Source organism: Bubalus bubalis, chromosome X (assembly GCF_019923935.1).
Source record: "Bubalus bubalis isolate 160015118507 breed Murrah chromosome X, NDDB_SH_1, whole genome shotgun sequence".
In the NCBI taxonomy this organism is placed as follows: domain Eukaryota; kingdom Metazoa; phylum Chordata; class Mammalia; order Artiodactyla; family Bovidae; genus Bubalus; species Bubalus bubalis.
Genome location: NC_059181.1, coordinates 113,614,780 through 113,635,229, shown reverse-complemented (window position 1 = coordinate 113,635,229; position 20,450 = coordinate 113,614,780). Strand labels below are relative to the sequence as shown.

General features: G+C 48.4%; 1 protein-coding gene across 1 annotated transcript; it reads left to right on the top strand.

Annotated features, from left to right (window-relative positions):
* The first annotated feature begins 746 nt into the window (after positions 1–746).
* Positions 747–20,085, top strand: IDS (iduronate 2-sulfatase). The gene is made up of 9 exons (XM_006042294.4): positions 747–1,011; positions 1,410–1,546; positions 2,104–2,281; positions 4,748–4,836; positions 6,470–6,670; positions 8,085–8,255; positions 10,399–10,525; positions 12,632–12,805; positions 15,483–20,085. The coding sequence occupies exons 1-9, from the start codon at positions 918–920 to the stop codon at positions 15,953–15,955; spliced, it is 1,644 nt and encodes a 547-aa protein (XP_006042356.1). The 5' UTR covers positions 747–917; the 3' UTR covers positions 15,956–20,085.
* Positions 20,086–20,450: the final 365 nt, after the last annotated feature.

The following is a 20,450-nucleotide window of genomic DNA, read 5'->3' as shown; positions in this document are numbered from 1 at the left end:
CAGACACTGAATGATTTTTGCCGTCAAAGAGTTGTGACTGTCACTTCTCCCACCTCCTACCTGGTCCCCGTCTCCTGTTTCCCCTCCGGCCACACCAACCACTGTGCCATTGGCTCACACTGTCAGCATGCTCTCCACAATGAATGGTCCCTCACTTCCTTCAAGTTTTTGCTCAAATGAGACTTTACTATTGAGGCTTTGCCTGGTCACCCCATAGAAAATAACACGAAATTCCCCATGCCCCCTCCCAAATTATTTGGTCATTTATTGTCCTCAAGCTCAACCAGGGTAGGGACTTAGAACTCACAAGCTGCCAACAGTGCTCAGGATACATATCTGGTGTACTTCATAAGTGTTGAACAAATGCATAGGAGAGGAGTCCTTTTAGATGGAGCAAGGTGGGCTCTCAAAGGACACCATGGAAGGAGAACGGCATTAAAGCTTATCTGCAGGGAGAAATATGACTTTTATAGACAGAAGAGGGAAGGGAAGGGCTTCTAGGTGAAAAGCATTGCAGGAGCAAAGGCAAAGAGGCGGGAAACTGCTGGTTGAGGACAGTGGTTGCAACGGAAATCTTTGAGGACACCTGGAAAGCCCCTGTGCTCCTGTCTTACAGGGGCGGTGAGCCACCGCGAGACGCTTGGCCAGGTGGGCGGGGCCACCGCTCCCCGCGAGGAGGTCGGCCAGGTGGGCGGGGCCGCTGGGCGGGGCGGGCGCTGCGCTAGAGTCAGGGCTCCGCCCACTGTGGCCCGGATCTCGCGCAGGCGTACCTCGTGCTCGCCCCGGGCCCGGCTTGTGCGGCGGCTACAACCGCCTCGCTTCTCTCCCGGGTTTCCGATGAGGGGCAGGCGGCGGGGGCGGCCCGGCCCTGCCGAAACCTGTCGCCGTCGCCCTGGAGCGGCTGCTCTGGGGCAGAAATGCCACCACCCAGCCGTCCCCTGCTATGGCTTGGCCTGGTCCTGGGTGCTCTCTGTGCCTCCCGCGGACCCGCGGCGCCAGGCAACGCCACAGGTGCGTCCTTCGTCCCCATTGCGCGGCTCCGTCTCTCCTTCCCTGGCTACGTCCCTCCTTAACTCCCTCGCTCCTTCTCTCCTACCATTCCGTCCATGCTTCCTCCCCTCCCTCATACGGACCATCGCTTCTCCCCTCCCTCCTGCCCTCCCTCCCTGTTCTTTCTCTCCATCCTTCCCTCCCTCCCTCATCCAGGCTTGAGGCCATGGCCAGAGCCTAACCTTGCCACCCAGGACTGGGGCTTCCACTGTGCGTCCGCTTCCACTCTCCCTGGCTTGGCTGACTGGGCTGTCAAGGCTCCGGTGCCAGCCTTAGGCCTCTTGGCACCCTAGCATCTGCCACTGGTGGGGGTTAGGTGTCAGTCCAGGTGGTCTCACTGCAGCCCCTCCCCCGTGCAGATCCTCTGAATGTCCTTCTCATCATCGTGGATGACCTACGCCCCTCCCTGGGCTGTTATGGGAACAAGCTCATAAGGTCCCCAAACATCGACCAGCTGGCCTCCCGCAGCCTTCTCTTCCAGAATGCCTTTGCCCAGGTATGTCTGGGCACCTCTGGGTGTGCCCCCCTCCCACTGTGCACTGAGGGTTGTGGGATGGTGTCTCTTTATTAAAGGGGAGCATGGTCTGGAAAATGGTGGTTGAGAAACCTGGTTGTCCACTGGCAAGACAGCTGGTTGCTTTCAAGGGGTACTTCTCCTGGGGTGGAGGGTGTGCCCTGGCCCTGTCGTGCTCAGGCCAGTCCTGCTCAGCTTTCTCCCCCGCATTGGGGATTCCCTGGTGCTGAGAAGGAGGGGGTGCTGCCATGGTGGTCCTCCCCCCTGTGCCCCCAAGACCCTGCCCTCTCCAGGCCCCCAAGAGACACCATCAGGCAGGACACAGTCATCTGCTGGATGGAGGGGCTGAGGCCTTCCGCTCCTCTTGGGAAAGACTTCTTTCTGGCATGAGGCCCAAATCCAGCTGGTTGGCTTTGAGATCTGCATGACTCAGCCACCAAGCTGTTAGCTGAGGACCCGGGAGGTTGCCTGGTTACCTTTTAGCTGCCAGACGTTGTTTTCCTCTGAGGACGTGTCCTTCTGCTTCTGCTCCCTACCAGCAAGCCGTGTGCGCCCCGAGCCGCGTGTCCTTCCTCACTGGGAGGAGACCAGACACTACCCGCCTGTATGACTTCAACTCCTACTGGAGGGTGCACGCTGGAAACTTCTCCACCATCCCCCAGTACTTCAAGGAGAACGGCTACGTGACCATGTCGGTTGGAAAAGTCTTTCACCCTGGTACTGCTTGCCCTGCAGAGTCTGGGCTCTCTCTTTTTTCATGCCTGGGGACTGGAGACCCCTCCTGGGGTTGGAGCTCTCTCTGCAGAGGCCTTTTTGGGCTCGGTGGACACCTTGTTAGTCACTGACATATTTGTCCAAAGTAGCACTTCTCACCCTGACTTTGTGTTCTCACCCAAAGTGAGAAATGGTAGAAGGGCTTTTCCTTCATTTCAGATACTGGTGATGGGGGGAAGGAAGCTGTGAGTCCAGCTCTGCACCTGACCCCCTGTACTCCAGGCTCCCTGGCAGTAAAGTAAGATAAGGGCAGCTCTGTTGGCTTGCCCAGTGAAGAGGCTGCAGTTTTGTGGGGGTTGTCTGCCCACTGTCTGTGAGTTAGGTCAGAAAGAGGAGAGTGAGCTGGTACCAGGGTCTCTGACCTTCAACACTACTTGGTGAACTAGCTCTTTTTAATGCCAAAATGAGAATGCTGAAGCACATACTTTATTTTCTTTTACCTTGAAGTAATTCATGGTTATTTTGCAAAAAGTTGGGTGGAAAAGAAGGAAAGTATAAAGAATATAAATTACTTGTACTTGCAGCACATGGAGAAGATCTGTATTTTGATGAGTGCATTATTTTTCTGATTTGAGATTTGCCTGTATATACAGTTATATACTGTGAGTGTTTTAAGCACAAACATTTCCCCACGTAGTGACTCTTCACACCATCATTTTTAATGGCAGCACGGTGGTCTAACAGAGACATGTACAATAGTTTAGTCCCCCTTGTTTTCAGATTCTCTCACTTTCACCTTCCATGGGATGAGCATCTCTGGAGGCAGAGTGAACTGCTGATGGGCAGTAGCACTGGGGTGCGGGCCCCTGGCTTCCAGTCCCAGCTCTGCCACTGCTTTGTTGTTGTTCCCTCACCCAGTCGGGTCCAAATCTTTGTGACCCCATGGACTGCAGCACATGAGGCTCCCCTGTCCATCACCAACTCCCGGAGCCTGCTCAAGCTCATATCCATTGAATTGGTGCTTTCATCCAACCATCTCATCCTCTGTTGTCCCGTTCTCCTGCCTTCAATCCTGCCACTGCTTAGCTGTGCAGTTGACCTCGGGCAAATCATTCATCATCTTTGATCCTCCCATTCCTCCTCTGGGAAGCTGGAGTGGCAGCTGCCTTGATTCCCTTCCCAGGGGAGCATGGGGGTGCATTGGGAGCCCAAGCTCTGTCCCACGGAGCACTTATCAGGAGGGGCTGCAAAGTTGGGCCCAGTTTTGAAGGCGAATCTGCCAGGAATCATGTTATGTGGCCGAAAGGCTCGCAGCACTAGATCTGCTCCCATCTTGACACCCTCGCCTGAGCACCACTGGAGGGAGAGCCCAGGAAAGGAGACACAGTGGAGGGGAGATGGTGCTTCAGGATGGGGGCCTCCTTCCTCCCAAGAATGAGCTCATGGAATTGTCTTAGTGGGGACGATGAATGCAGCACTGCAGCCCTTGTGGAGACACATTTTTCAAGAGGGTCTTTGTTCTCAAGAACCTGTTCTGTCAGGGAGAGGCCTGCCCAAGGCTGACTTGGCCTCCTCGACTGAGTGCGTGGCCACCGCCCTGATCCTCTGGCAGGCTGGGGGCAGGCGGGCTTTTCTCATGGGTGTCATTTCCCCAGGGAGAAAACTGAGGCTGGGTAGGTCAGGTCACTCGCCCAAGGTTGCATGGGCATGGAGGGCAGCGCTGGGGTTTGGAGCAGATCTGAGCCACGTCTCGGTGCCTGTGGTGTTGAGAAGCCCTCTGCCTTTGCCTCAGGCCCACCTTGCCCAGCTCGTCATGGCAGTCCCCTTGTGTGCCCGTGTTGCCCTCTCAACTCCTCCCCGCTGAGCCGCACAGGCTTTCCCTCCCTCCCTCTGTCCAGGGCCCTCACTGTGCCCCCTGCCCAGACCCATGTCCCGTCTGTGCCCAGGGCTCTCTGCTTCCACAGTGCTTCTCCTCCCCAGACGCCTGCAGTCCTTCCTGGGTGTTGCACGTTGTTATTTTGTTTTCCCAAATAGACTGTGGACTGCTGAGCTTGGGTGGGTTTCTGTGTCATGAATGAGCACTGGACCTGACGTCCTAAGGCAGGGGTTCAAGTCCCATTCCCCTTGCTTCCTGTCTGGTTGGCATCCAACAAGGCGCCCCCTTTGTGGAACCTCCCCTGGCCTAGCCATCCCTGGTTGTGCCCGTGCCTCTGTTGCCTTCCTCGTCGGGTGGGGAGAGGTGCCAGCGAGGGCTCTTCCGGGCCAGGTCCAGAGCTCAGGAATAAGCCCAGAGGGACAGCTCTTGTGGGGACTTCTTGTCATCAGCTCCTAATCTTATACATGAGGAGACTGAGGCCAGAAGAGGGGGTTGGCCCTTCCCCAGTTGTGTGCAGAGTATATATCTTGGGTGGGGAGGGCATTGAGGGACTTGCTATGCTGTATTTAATGACTTTTCCTTTTCCCCCCAAGGCATTTCTTCCAATCATAGTGATGATTCTCCATATAGCTGGTCTGTTCCACCTTATCATCCCTCCTCTGAAAAGTATGAAAACACCAAGGTGAGGCTCTGAAAGGGGTACTGTTCTGAAGAGGAACCTCTTGTTCTCTGTTTAACAAAGTCAACTATTGCATGTATTCTATGTTCTTTCTAGCTGGTTCTATGGTGAGCTTTGTGGCTTTGGTTTGTGATCATGACTTGACAGAGACAAGTGTTAGGATCTTTGGCATTAGGTCCAGTGGAGAGGTGGCTGAGTTTTTAGAAGCTGGCTGGGATATGTCACCCTAGAAGCTTCTGCTCTAATGTTTAAGACTTATTTAATGGCTCTTTTGTGTTCCTGGATAAAGCTCTGTGCAGAGGATTAGAGGAGATGCTGAGACATGGAAGGGAGAAGACAGACCTGTGCTCTGAGTGTCTCAGCCCAGATGGGGAGAAAGGCTTTCCAACTGTCTGTCTTCTCTGTCTCGTGCCTAATGGATGTGTTCTGGTGCTGATACCTTTGATAGGGGCTTTAAAATTTTAGAGCATTATGAAAAAAAGGACTCTATAAAGAAACTTAATGATGGTTCAGAGGAACCACCCCCCCCAATGTATAAATGCAACTAAAGCTCACATTTAAGAAATTCAGAACACCAGCTAGAGCACTGAGAAATGACATGTTTCTCAGAGGTTTTTAGAGCCACCATATGGGAGAAGGGTGTGGATTGGGGGAGATTGGTAGGGTGCAGAAGAATTTTCTAAATTTGTGACAACTTTTATTTCAGAATACAGTGAAAGCCAGAGGGCTCTGACCTTTGGCCGGTGGCTTGAGTGTTAACAGAATGAGGTTGGAAGACTGCATCTCAAGCCTTCTGTTCCCTGAGATCATCTCCCTCCTTTTAGTGGCCTCACAAATGCCAGGTCCCTGAAGCCATCCTTCATATCATTCTCACAGTGATGGGTCTGACTGCACCACATCCCCAGGGGTGCTGCAGACCATGTGAGCATGGCGGCTGAGTGGGTGCTGAGAGGCAGGTGGCTTCCTGGCAGGGCGGCGTAGGTAAGGCAGGCCTGTGAAAGGATGCTCCCCAGCGAGATGTGGCAGCAGCTGCCACTGCCTCTGCGTGTTTGTGAGGTAGAAACCATGGTCCAAACTGAAATTGGCCTTGTGGCCAACGTGGCCGCTTTAGGAAATGAAGCAGTAGGTTCAGTTCCATCCTGTGCATGATGTACATGAGGACCTCGAAATTCTACCGACTATCACTTTATCCAGTTAAGTGCAGCCCTGTCACTTAGAAGCTTTAGTCTGGCTTTGAAATTGAAAACATTTTTTTTTTCATTTCCCTAATGACATTAAGTATCTCTACATGTAATTACTTTGGGGAAATATGTATTCAAGTCCTTTGTCTATTTTTTTTGTTGAGTTGGAGACAGCTATTTTTTTAATCGTTCGTTTACTTGGGTTTCCTTTAATTAATTATAATGTAGAGACAGAAGATACAGAACAGGAAGCTAAGTGCTGGTGGACTTCTGGCCTCTGCCTGGAAAACAAGAAACACTTCTGTGTTTCGGTACTGCTTCCTGTGTGCCTGTCTAGTCTGGATGACTAATACTTAATGTTCTGGAGGTAAAAAAGCTGAATTGGTTGTGTGAAACTCTCATGGCTTCTGTTTCTTGCATTTAAAAAGCTGATTTTATATGTTTTGTTTTGAAAGACCTGTAGGGGACCAGATGGAGAACTCCATGCCAACCTGCTGTGCCCCGTGGATGTGGTGGATGTACCTGAGGGCACCCTGCCTGATAAGCAGAGCACTGAGCAAGCTATACAGTTGTTGGGAAAGATGAAAACATCGGCCAGTCCTTTCTTCCTGGCTGTGGGGTACCATAAGCCACACATCCCCTTCAGATACCCCAAGGTGAAGAGCTGGCTGAGGGCTGATCCAGCACAGCTGCAGTAGCTGGGTCATCATAAAAGTGGCCACATCTGGCTGTCCCCAGTCACCAGGGCTACCTGATGGCACTGGTGTACTCAGTGGTAGGATGCTGGGCTTCAGAGGTCAAGGCTAAGAAGTAGACTTAGGATAGTAATCTAGTTGGAAATGCTGGGTTTTCTACTTCCTCCACTGGAGGGTTTTTTCCTTGGATACAGTGAGTCATGTAGTGGTGGATGGTGAAATCATCATGGAGAAGGGCGGCAGAGCCAGCCACCCTAGCCCGTGGTAAGCAATGGTCCCTGAAACACCCCTCCAGGGGCTGTGCAACCCTGGTCAACTTAACTGCCTTTCTCCCGAGCTTTGAAACACAGGGCCCTGTGTGGCTTGTTTGAGCCTAAAATCCTGTGCTTACATTCATATTATTTAGAGTATGTAGTCACTTCTTTTGCAGAATATTTTTCAGTTTTCCCTATCATGTTTTCCCCGGGCTTAAGCAGCCCATCCTTTTGGTTTCACAAAGCATGCCTGTCGTTTGCGATGGGAGTGGAGAGTGGAGACCAGAGGCTGCTCTCTGATGCTGTGGTTGTCTGCCTTTGACTGGCCCAGGGCATCGGGCCTTCCTCGCAGGACCTGTCAGTCCCCTTGCCAGAGAGGGACTCACTTCTGTGTCCCGTGTAGAAGGAGTTAGCCTACCCCTGGGTCTGCTCATGAGGTTGGACCTTGGCCCAGCTTTGGGGAACCTGGCTCCTGGGAGTGAGTGTTCTCCCCTCTCCCAGAACTGCCGAGTTGCTCCCTGGGCCTGGACTGTCCACAGAAAGCCCTGTTTTCCTGCCTCAAGTCTGGGATTTTGATCTGTGCAGGCAGAGGGTACCTGGGTGACCAGCCTCGTCAAGGCCCTGCCTGGTCCCTGAGGCTTTCATGAGCCTCCGCTTCCCAGCTGGCAGCGTGGCATAAATGTCAAACAACTCATTGCTGGGGGGATGACTCACATCCTGTGTGACTGAACTAGGGCTGTTCCTGGTGTCCCCCAGACTGTCCCCTTTGCTGTGTCTCATGTGCTTTCACTGTTATAATCGTAACCTGTGAGCTCTCCCATTGACTCTCTGAACACGAGAGTGGTTCGGGGAGCTGGCAACACCTCTCCACATGTTTTCTAGTTGGAGGGGAGGTGGTGACAGAAATAGGAGGGCATCGGTCCCTATGAAGGAAGAGAGCTGTCGCTGATTGGTTTGCAGGAAACCAGTCGAGTGATTTCATTAGCACTGGCGTCTTGTGACGGTGACTTTCAGAGGGGGAGACACCTGTGTCAGTGCATCACAGACTGAGAGAAGATGTCCAGCATGTGCCTTTGCCAGAAGAGTGACATCCTGGTGGCTTTGTGTGCTTTTCCCCCAAGGAATTTCAGAAGCTGTATCCCTTGGAGAACGTCAGCCTGGCTCCTGACCCCCAGGTCCCCGCTGGCCTTCCTCTGGTGGCTTACAACCCCTGGATGGACCTCAGGCAGCGGGAGGACGTCCAAGCCTTAAATCTCAGTGTGCCCTATGGCCCGATTCCTGCTGACTTTCAGGTACCAAGTTTCTATGTGTGAAGCATCCTGTGGAGCACAGGGGCTGGGGGTGGATGTGCTGGGTGGATCGACAGATCTCCCGTTCAGCATCCCCATTCCAAAGAAGGGGATTGTCGGGAGACTTGGGAACTCACTGGCTGGGGCCCCAGGGTGGAGATGAAGCCTAAGTGACCCTCACTGATAGGAGATGATGTTGAATCCAGGTGACAGTCTGTCAGGTGGAGGGTGGTTGGCGACTCCTGTGCCAGCTGAAACTCTGGATTTGCTGGTCCTGGTGAGTCCCCTCTGTGGGAAAGCTGACACGTGTACCTGTTGGTGTCAGGAGGTGGCTTAGTGAGTGGGGCCTTGGTGCAGAGGGAGCAGGGCACTTACATAGTCAGCGCTGTCCAGCTGCTGTGTCTGGGGTCCATTTGTCATGATGTGGGGGTAGAGCAATTCCAGAGTTGGAATCCTTGTGCTGACTTACCAAGCCCCCCTTCCCTGAAGTGCAAAGTGGATGTTGAGGACACTCTTTCTGGAATATTCCATATGTGGCCCTGCCCTTCTGTTACACATGGACATTCCAACGGGCCCTCTACATGGGAAGGCAGACAACAGTGTTTTCACACTGTCTTCCTGTTGGAATCGCCAGATGTGCTTTGTGGGAAATGCAGGTTCTCGGACTCCACTCCCAGCTTCCAGCTCTCTGAGTCAAAGTGGGGCCAGAACACCATGCAGCCCACAAGTCCTTATGGGAATTCTGATGCAGGCGGCCCAGGAAGACACTGAAAACACGCTCTCCTTCCTTCCCGTGAAAAAGGCAGGGGCGGAGTCAGGCCAGCAGACACTTTCTGCTCCAGGAACCACTTGGGCTGAGAGTCTGGGGAGGGTGCACTGTAGGCAGCTTGTTGGAGAGAACGTGGCTATGATCTCCTGTCAGGTGACAAACGGCCCAGAGGAGAGGCCTGCTCATGGCCGCCCTTAGGGTTGAGTTGTATCCCTCAGGAAGATCCATGACAGTCCTGACCCCCAGGTCTTCAGAGTGTGACCTTGTTTGGAAGATGTGACATGGGTGAGCTCATGCTGCCATAAGCTGGGCCCACATCCACTGTGACAGGTTCTCATGAGAAGAGGAGAGAGACAGCAGAAGGACTCCACGGGTGGCTGGGGCAGAGGCTGGAGCCCTAGAGATTGCAGCCACCACCCTACACTAGAACATCCTTCTCCTGGAGCCTTCAGAGAGAGCCTGACCCTTCCTACACGTTCAGTTTAGACTTCTGGCCTTCACAACTGGGAGACAATTCGTTTCTGTTGTTTTAAGCTACCAAGTAGGTCATACTTTGTTAGAGCAGCCCAGGATATGAATACAGCTTTATGGCATCTTTGGCGTGACTCTCAGAGTTTGGGATGGTAAAGCGTCTGTCTACAATGCGGGAGACCTGGGTTCGATTCCTGGGTTGGGAAGATCCCCTGGAGAAGGACATGGCAACCCACTCCAGTATTCATGCCTGGAAAATCCCATGGACTGAGGAGCCTTGTGGGCTATAGTCCATGGGGTCACAAAGAGTCAGACACGACTGAGCGACCTCATTTCACTTCACTTCAGAGTTTGGGAGGCTGAGGGGTCAGTTTCTGTGTACATGGTCATCTCCTGGGACTCATAAGGATATGTGAAGGAGACAGAAAAGAATAGTAAGAGGCATATCCATCCACTGTGATCTGTGCCCAAAAGCGAAAACTGATTTGGTGATTTGCCCCAAAAGTGGGAATTTGGCTGTGGCTGTGGAAGGCACTAGTGGTGAAGAACCTGCCTGCCGATACAGGAGTCATAAGAGATGCAGTTTCAATTCCTAGGTCGGGAAGATCCCCTGGAGAAGGGAAATGGCAACCCACTCCAGTGTTCTTGCCTGGAGAATCCATGGACACAGGAGCCTGGAGGGTTCTATTCCATGGGGTCACAAAGAGTCAGACACGACTGAGCAACTTAGCACACACACACATGGAGGCGAGGGTATGGGGAGGGAATGAGGGTTCTGTTCTTGTTGAAAATGTCACCAAGGGCACCAAAGGGCTGGGACTCAGAGGGGCGCTCAAACAAGCACTGTATCTGAGTATGCCATACACATTAAATCGTAGTCACTTGCATTACTATTTTTATCTGCAGCGGAAAATCCGCCAGAGCTACTTTGCCTGTGTATCCTATTTGGATACACAGGTCGGCCGCCTCTTGAGTGCTCTGGACGACCTTCAGCTGGCCAGCAGCACGATTGTGGCACTTACCTCGGATCATGGTAAGTGTTTTGAATGCCCTGGCGAGTCACTCAAAGCATCTGAACTTGTCTGTGAAAACTTCCCTAACTTGAGTGAAATAGGTGTATATTCTCTTCCGTGAATCAGGAGTGCCCTGAGTCTGCAGTCTTGGGTGCTTTTGTGTCCACCTTGTTAGACCCAGGACTTCTCTCCATGGAGGCCAGGCCTCTTTTGAGTCGAAGTATCTTGGCTGGTGGAGGTGGGTGGGCGGGATGGACCTCATACTAACCTTTCTTTCTTGGTGAACTCAGCAGGAGCCCCCATTTCTCACTGAGAGGGTTGGAATGACTCTTAGTTTGTCTGAGGAGGGTGCAGAACAATGCTGGCAGAGCCCAGCATGGCCTTCAGGCCTGAGCCCCGCTGTCCTGTCTGCTGGGACCCTGGGGTTCACTACTCTGGGTCTCTAAGGCAGTTTCCCACTTGTTCCAATAATGAAAATATATTTTTAAAAGAATTCTTTTCTGGGGTGTGTTTGGGGGCCAGTGAGCCCCTTTACCCATGTTCCTGTGCTTCAGTTATCCACTCACAGCAGTCTGTTGGTCTCATCCTCACCCACATGCCCATCCCCAAATTGTTTTGAAGCCAGGCTCAGGTAATTCAGTTTTCTAAACAGTATCTCTAATAAATTTGGCTCTTTTGAAGTTTGACTATATTACTATTGTCCTACTTAGAAACAGGAAAATAATTCTCTAATATTGTCAGATATGAAGTGGGACAATTCTAGATCATAGCATGTGTTCACTGTGATGAGAAAGAAGCACACAGAGCACACTGCCCTTTATCCTACTTGCCCAGAGCTAACTGGTGCTGACGGATAGCCATCCATCCTTCAGTCATGCATATACGTGGGACTCTATGTCATGAGTGCGTATGTGCATAATGTATAGCCATAAAACATGGCAAGATCAGTTGTTCTTGTGTCCTGTTTTGTTCCCTGGTTTGTTTTTTCCACTTAATGTCATAGACAGTTCTCTATGTCATTTCTCACAAGCCTACCTTACACCTTATAAAGACCCATATTATTTTGTTAAGTATGGAGGTGTCATAAGTTTTCACTGTTTCCCTAATGATCTGCCATCAGCTTCAGAACCCCCTTCTCAGTGCCCAGTTTCCTCCTCCAGTGCTACCGTGGCCCCTGCAGCCCTGTGAAGGCCAGGCCAGCTGGAAGCTAGCTTCTGCTCTGAGGCAGTTGCACTTGATGACAAATGGCCCTTCCCAAAGGGCCCTCCTGGGACTGTCTACATGTGAACCACAGAAGCCTTCTTGAACCTGTACATGGCAGCTTGATGTGATTTTGTTTATTTTTTAATATGAAATACTTAATGTACTGCTGCTACTGCTAAGTCACTTCAGTCGTGTCCGACTCTGTGCGACCCCATAGATGGCAGCCCACCCAGCTCTGCCATCCCTGGAATTCTCCAGGCAAGAACACTGGAGTGGGTTGCCATTTCCTTCTCCATTGTGTGAAAGTGAAAAGTGAAAGTGAAGTCGCTTAGTCGCATCTGACTCGTAGCGACCCCATGGACTGCAGCCTACCAGGCTCCTCCATCCATGGGATTTTCCAGGCAAGAGGACTGGAGTGGCTTGCTATTGCCTTCTCCGACTTAATGTACAGTCTCTCTCTTTTATATTTTTTATATCAAAAATAGCACTCAAAGTGATTGGAAATTGCCAACTTGGGGTATTCAAGCTGTCTTTTACAAGAGGTATTTTAAAGGAGGCTTAGGAGTTGTTTTTAAATCAAGGTTAAGCATGTGGAACCAGAAGTTATTTTCTTTGGTCTGTGGTGTTTCGTAAAAATTGAAAAAGATACGCATGTCTTTTTAAATGGGAGAAACTGTGCTCCAGTCTCACAGATCTTGTTTTTGTGGTACACACTCACAAGTGCAGGCCTGAGCTTGTGTGATTTGAGTCACAATGACTCCACCTCCTACCTTTCTGTGTGGTAATTCTAGCAGAATTTCTTCTAGATGCTGAGTTTTTGCTTCCCCTGGCTTTTACAACAGGGAATGAAATGGTGTCTAACTGAAGTGAGCAAGCTGTGAGGTGCTGATTCATTTCTGTCATGCTCTGATTTTTATGACCAGGATGGGCTCTGGGTGAACATGGAGAATGGGCGAAATACAGTAATTTTGACGTCACTACGCGAGTGCCTCTGATGTTCTATGTTCCCGGAAGGACAGCCCCGCTTCCGGTGGAAGGCGAGAAGTTTTTCCCTTACCTCGACCCTTTTGATTCCGTCTCAGAAGTGCCAGAGCCAGGTATGGAAATGCAGAAGTGATGCCACCTGACAGCAGGGATGCCTTTAGTTGGTACAGAAACCCCCTCACCACCCAGCACAGGCCTTTCTACTTAGGGCAGGGGAGGGGCAGTGCCAGAGTTGATGAGGGTGGCCCCTGTTCATTGGGGGGCTTGGAAGGGGGAGGGGTAGAGCAGGGGCCACCCCAAGATGGGGAGAGCCATCATGGAGGTGACAGGAGTGTGCTCTGAGCTCAGGGCAGGGGGCAGGGGCTTCCCCCTTACAGGTGAGCAGAAGTTCATTACCTGCGTCCTTCTGGCTGGGACTCAGTCCTCTGCAAGGGGACGTTAGCCACCTCAGCTCCTCCATCTGCTGTGGTGCCAGGTCTGTCCCATCAGTGGCTCTTGTTTAAATTTTTCTTGGTTCTACCCATCGTTCTGGCCTTTCTGGATCTTTCCAAGTTTGCTCTCTACTGCCCAGTTTTTTTTCTGAACCTTTGATTTCTGTGTGCTACATGCACTGTCTTCTTTCATGTCATTGATAAAAATGTTAAACAGTTTGAAGACGTGACCATAGCCCTTTATTTACTGGGAGAAATCTTCTGACACGTTGAGAATCCTTTTTGAAACTTCAGAGGGGAGGTGTTGAGCTTACAGATTGATGTTGCTGCACTGTCATCCCATTTCTTTCCAAATCTTCTCTCAAGCCTGTATATCTTCTTTGATCATTGGACTTGGATTTCCAACAGCCAGTCTAACATGCCCAAAGCTGAATATTTGACCTTTGACTTTAAGCCTTTGATACTCTTCCCCTTCTCAGGAAATGGCAGTGGTTGCCCGGGCCAGAAAACCATGCTGATAGTGGCCCGTCAAAACCATGCTGATAGTGGCCCGTCTTTTCTCTTACGGTCTGTATGTGATGAGCAGTCTTTCAGCCCTCCTGCCACTGTTCATTCAGAATCTGTCTACACCATTTCTCCCACTTACCGCCACCATCATGCACCACACTGCCACCTTCTCTTGGTAAAACCTCCTGGCTTGTGCCCTTGATCCCTAGAGTTTTTCCTCAGTGAGCCTGATGTTAACAGCTTCAGTGAGCCTGTTAAATCCCAAGCAGGTGGTTTCAGAACCCTGCTCTGGGGCCTCCTACATGCCTGTCTCAACTCTGAGTGAAAAGTTATTAAAATGGCCAGCTGTCACCTGGGCTCCATGTATCTCCCTGAACTCATGTTTTTCAAGTGTCCAGGGCAGCTATCTTGTACAGTGTTCCGCAGTCTGGGTTTGTCTGACTGCTTCCTGAGAACTAGATTCAGGGTAAACCCTTTGGACACATGCAGCACACTGTGAGGTTGTGGGTTCCACCTGTATACCATTGGGGACACTTCATGGTGGCCTGTGCCATTATTAGTGAAGTCAAGCTGGACTGTCTGATTAAGGTGGTTGTGTTAGACAGGCCTTGCCATTGTAAAGGTATCTTTTAAAAAATCTTCTTTACCTTTATTTTTATTTTACTTACAAACCAAATATGTTGGAAATAAAATTGAGCCATATAAAGCAAACTCTTAAAGATCCAGAAAGGCTAGAGTTATGGCCCAGAGTCACAGTAAATTTTACCAGGAGTCACAGTAAAGTGCAAGATTTAGCCTCTAAAGATAAATCAACAACAGTGAGATATCATTTCATACCTGTTAGAATGGCCTTTATCAAAGCAGACAGAAAATGGCCACACTGCCAAGGGTGTGGAGAAACAAGAGCCCTCAAGCCTTGCCAGTGGCAATGTGAAATGACCCAGTCCCTGTGTAAAAGTTTGGTGGGTCCTCAAAAAACATAGAACAGTCGTGTGACTTGGCAGTTCCACTCTTAGGTATGTATCCCACAGAACTGAAACCAGGTACTCCAAGAAAACTATGCATAAAAATGTTCATAGCATTATTAGTAGCCCAAAGGTGGGAGCAACCCAAGTGTCCATTGACAGATGAATGGATAAGCAAAACATGGCACATCCATACAGTGGGCTATCATCCAACGTTAAAAGGGAAGGAAACTGATGTGTGCTACGGCCCGGGTAGACTTGGAAGACATGATGCTAAGTGAAAGAAGCCAGGCACAAAAGGACAAACACTATGTGATTCCATGTCTGTGAGGTGCCTAGAGCAGTAGACACACAGAGACAGATAGTAGAAGGGTGGTGCCAGGAGCTGGAGGTGTCATTTCACAGGGACAGTTTCAGCTGTGCAAGGTGAAGATAGTTCTGTGCTGGGTGGTGGGCATGGCTGTACGGCTGTACAACAGTGGGAACATCCTGAGTGCCCCTGACCTGGGCACAAAAAACTGGTCACAGTGGTAAATTTCATGTTGTTTGTATTTTACAACAATAAGAAGGAGATGGATGAGATGCAGATACCCAGAAAGGAGGGATCGGCCGGGCAATGCTGTGAGGCTGGGAACAGACTGTCCTCAACAGACTTTGCCCAGCAGTCTGAGCCTTGCCTGAATCACCCACACACTGGTGGGTCCTACATTTAAATCTTTGCTAAAAGTGCCAGCAAGCTGAGGGCACCTTCATTCTGCCCTGCTGTTGGGTGAGAACCTGAATTGGTTTTGTTCCTAAAGCTCTTGGGCTAAAAATAAATGCTGTAAAAGAACACAAGTCAGCGTGTGGGGCTGTAACCTGCTCCACGGGGTGGCTTCTTCTTTCAGGCCAGCAAACTGGGGACCTGGTGGAGCTGCTCTCTCTCTTCCCCACACTTGCTGGACTTGCGGGGCTCCGCGTCCCTCCACGCTGCCCCATCCCCTCGTTTCACATGGAGCTGTGCCGAGAAGGCCGGAACCTCCTGAAGCTCTTTGAGGACCATGGTGAGGAAGAGGAGCCCCATGTCCGCAGTAATCCCCGGGAGTTGGTGGCATATAGCCAGTATCCTCGGCCTGCAGACTCTCCTCAGTGGAATTCTGACAAGCCGAGCTTAGAAGATATAAAGGTCATGGGCTATTCCATACGCACGGTAGACTACAGGTATACTGTGTGGGTGGGCTTCAATCCCCAGGAATTTCTGGCTAATTTTTCAGACATCCATGCAGGGGAACTGTATTTTGTAGCTTCTGACCCTTTGCAGGATCACAATGTGTATAATGATTCCCAGGGTGGAACCCTTCCCCAGTCATTCATGCCTTGAGTTTGCCAACCACAGAGATCATATATAATGCCAGTGAGAGAAGGAATTAGAGCTGGTTTTTCATGATTACCCATACTATTGGAATCAACCCCAGGGGCAGGGAGTTAAAACCTGCATCAGTAATTTGGCCTAAGAATATCTAACAGCCGCAACTTTTGATTTTGTCATTATAATCGGGCTGAACCTTTTCATTTTATTTATTTATTTTTTTTGGTAACAGTCATAGCTTATTAATTGAATGAATAAGCACAGAGTGAGCAAGTTGAAATTGTCATAGCTTCAGCTATCAAGAGCATAGTGACTGAACATAGCACTGTACTCAAGAAATATAATACTTCAATTATTTGTGAAATGTACATTTCAAAATGTAACCACATGTCAAATTAGGTTTGACACTATAAATTCCTGGTTCTTTTGTTTATAATTTAATAATATATCTAATTTAGCCTGATATACTCAAAATATTATATCAACATGTACCCTAGGTTTTTTTTTAATGTAAACTTAATAATGCTAGATGCCAATACCTGAAAGTCTAGCTCTAACTTTTCCAAGATTGCAAATCTTCAAATCCAAAAATAAAATATGCATGAGGTGATTACTGTGGAATTTCTATATCAAATAATAAATAATGCTAAGTAAACTAGAGGCATGCCATGTATGAGAAATTTAGTTAAAAGTTTTCAGAGACTTTCTGGCACAGACAATAATTTGCTAGCAAGTAATATGACCCTTGAACACCACAGCCATCTTTAAAAGGCATCTTTATTCACAGTGGAAAATAGTTGAAGGCATAACTGTATCCCTGAATTGAGACATTCAAAACCATTCGTTTTCTTCTTCTCTGGAGATTGTTGGTTGCAGACATGTATTTATCCAGGAGGCAGGAAGGAAATAATCACTGTTAGTTGCTATTACAAATAGCATTAATTTTAGTAAATTCTAAATTCTTTTGAGAACTGTGAAAGCTATTCATTAATATCATATTAGGTGATTTCTAATTCCCCAGATGGTAGTTCTGTATTCACTAAAGTTACCAGGAAAAGCAGGTAGTAGTAATAAGCTTAGCCTATGTCATCTTAAAAATAATGGAATATTCACAGGTCATGTTCACTACATGTTGATCAGTCATCAGTAGTCATCAGAAGAGTGAAGCACTCTGTTAATAAACATTAATGTACTCCTGTATCAAAGTAACTTCTTATAATTCTTTACATGTGCTGCTTTGGTGTTTAAAAGGTAAATGTTTGTGAACCAAAATACAGCAAATTAGTTTACTGCACTGTATTACATTGTAACCAAAAAGGCAAGATATTATAAGATTACTTCAAATCAGTAAAATTTCAAATACAGATTTTTGTTTTTACTAAGCCTACAGTAGAGGCGTATATGGTGACAAAACAGTCTTCTAATTGAATCAGTGACTTCATGTTCTGCCAACAGTTTGTACTTGAAGAGTGAAGGGCCCTGTTCCTCTCTGCTGATCCCATTTCTCTTCTGGAAGCCTCCACTTTTGTGGATGGTGTCCGTCAGCCTTTTCTTTTCCCTTCTCCATCCTCTCTATTGCTCACATCACTTCGATGCAGAATTTTACAATCCAGTCCAGTTTCTCGTGATGTCTATTCAGGGTATTTAGCTTTATCTCCTACTTTACAGTTACGAAGCTTTTATTTTGAAGCTTTTATTTCGAATTCCCAGTTGACTATCATCTGTACACTTCATTGTTTTTTCTCTTTATTTCTTGAAGCACATTTTAGTATCAGAAAATCTCCAAATTGTCCTCTTGCTGAAGTTGTAAGCTGAACTGTGCTGAAAAGAGCAGAGTGACTGGCATTCTGGCTGTCTCTCACCTTTGTGACAAAAGCCCCTGCTGGGTCTGCTTGGGGGCGTTTTGCATGTAGATCTGACTCTGCAGGAAGAGCTTCTGTCTTCTCTTTTCTCAGTGAGGGCGCACACTCAGAATGCTTCTTTTCTCCTTAGGTCTTAGCTTTCCTTGGCCTCCCTTTACATATGTCTCCTTTTAGAAACTCGGCTGCGTTTCACATGCAGGGGCATGCTCTTCTAAATCAGCTCACAGGTGACGGTTGCTTTTTGTGTTTTTGACACTGATGCCAGGGTGGAGCCATTTGTGCACATCTCCAGCATTCATCGAGACAAGCAGCTGCTCTCTGGTTTTCACATATCAAAGCTGACCACATTCCTTATCTTGACCAGGCTTAGGGAAACCACATCTTTGTTGCATCACGTAACTTTTCTCCAATCCTGCTAAACTGGACACATTTTATGAATGGTTCTCTAGTCATTCTTTGTAGAAATCCCTATTTCACTTGAGCCAGGGGGTCTTTCATGCAGTTTACTTGAAACCCAGACCAGTGATTTCAGAAATCTTGAGTGGCCCTAATTCAGAGGCTCAGATACATGAGGGGGGCAGCTTCTGCTTCAGGGTGTCTGGGCGGGGGTCTGAGAGCCTGCACTTCTGACCCTTCTCCTCCAAAGAGTGCCCTTTGAGAACTATGCCACGTGTGTGCTGACCAGTAGCCACTAGGCCCCAGTGACTTTAAATTTCAGTGAATGAAATTACAACCAACATTTTAAAAGCAGAATCTCTGTTGCACTTGCCCTATTTCAAGTGCTCAAGAGCCAGTGTGGGTAGACCACTGGGGCACTGTATCAGACAGATGCTACGGGCTTTCTGTGTGGCAGAAAGTGAACTGAACAGAGCTGCCCTAGGTTAACTCTGAACTGGTTGACTTGATCCACCTAGCTGTTGACAGGTTCTTCCCGTGGGCTGATTGTCTCCTGTTCGCCCGCAAAAACTTGTCCAGCGAGGAGCCACGTGTGTTTGGTGTAAATGCAGAGCAGGGAGTTCCCTCTGCCAACTGACCTCTTCCTCTCTACCACCATTGCTATCACCACAGCCCTTCCCTCCTCCTTCCCAAGTAGTTTACCTCCCCCCCTCTTTCCTTCCCTGCTCCCCTCAAAATCCATGTGTCTTCCTGAAATCCCTCTTTGATCCTGCCCTTTGAGAACACCGTTAGTGCCTATTTCTGGGTCTACACAGACCTCCGCTGAGCAGTCAGAGTCTTCCCTGACTCCACAATGCCCCTTTCCTTGGCTGGCCAGTCTGTGAGCTGGTGCCTGACTCTCCTTTGCCAATCCCTCCCTCCCAGCCCGCCCCTAGGTTCTTCCCTCCCCCCTTCACCATCCATCCATACATAATCATCTGCCTCAGCCCCCTTCTATGCCTCTACTTCCAAGAGAGTGAGGGCTCTGAACTCTCTCAACTGCGTTCTTGGATGAGATGAACGTCACTGAAGAATCTTGTGGGCACCTTACTTTAAAAAAGGTTTTTTTTTCTGATTGTAAAATTAATGTGTTAATTTTAGAAAAAAATGGAGAACAGAAATGTAATAAAAGGTAAGAAAACACATCAGTATTTTACACAAAGATAGTCACTAAATATCTTGCCTTTTTGGGGTGTAAATCTTTTACACTGTTGTAATCATACCATGTGCTTTATCATGCAGTTTTATATTCCTATTTTCCTATGTGGTTATTACAGATACTTTATATTGGTGGTAGTATATTGTGTGGTGTAGTTTTATCTTAATTTTCTAAACTTTCTTTCAGTTATTGGCAATTTAGTCAATTTCCAGATTTTCAGTATTGTAAATAATGTTGTGATAAGCAACTTTATGAATAAAATGTTTTTGTGTGTTTTACATTAATCCCTTAGGATGGACGCTTAGTGCCAAGTTGCCGAAAGCATCTCCATTTTAGTCCTCTCCTGCTCCCTTAGGATAGTAAAACTGAAAATAAAGCAAACAAGCCTATAGATAATACAGACCATAAAAACAAACAAAAAAACCCACCCTCCCAATAATAGCTGAAAGTAGAATCCTATTTGAGCTTTGAATTCTTTGCTTATTAATGGCCTTGATCATTGTTCTCTGTGTACATTTGTTGGGCATTTGTATATCTCATGTGAGTTTGCCTTTAAATTTCGGGTTTTGCTTTCTTAAGTAATCAAACAAATTGCTCTTTTCCTATGTGATTTCTTCCCTGTCTTTTCCTATTAAACATGAGACCCATCCCAATCTAGAGATTTAATAAATATTCATATTCCTCTCCTTTTCTTGTGGTTGGTTTTTGTACTTAATTTACCCTGTCTCTCCACCCCATGATCAGAAGAGTATATATATTCATTTTGTAAAATTGGGAAGACATGGGAAATGGTGAGGATGACCAGTAGCCACCTCCAGACACCTGGACACCTACCACATTAAATCCTGTGTTCAGGTGTTTTGGTCTAAGGTAATGTTAGCCTGCTTTTTCACATTGCCGGCAGTTCTTAGTTAACAGTTGTCATGACTGCACCACCCTTCCTACATTAATCTTTTTTTTTGACAGAAATTCTCAACTTCTGTATGCTTTAAAAAACTGTATAAAAATGTGTATAATGTCCGATTTACCATCTCACACATTGTTAAGTGCA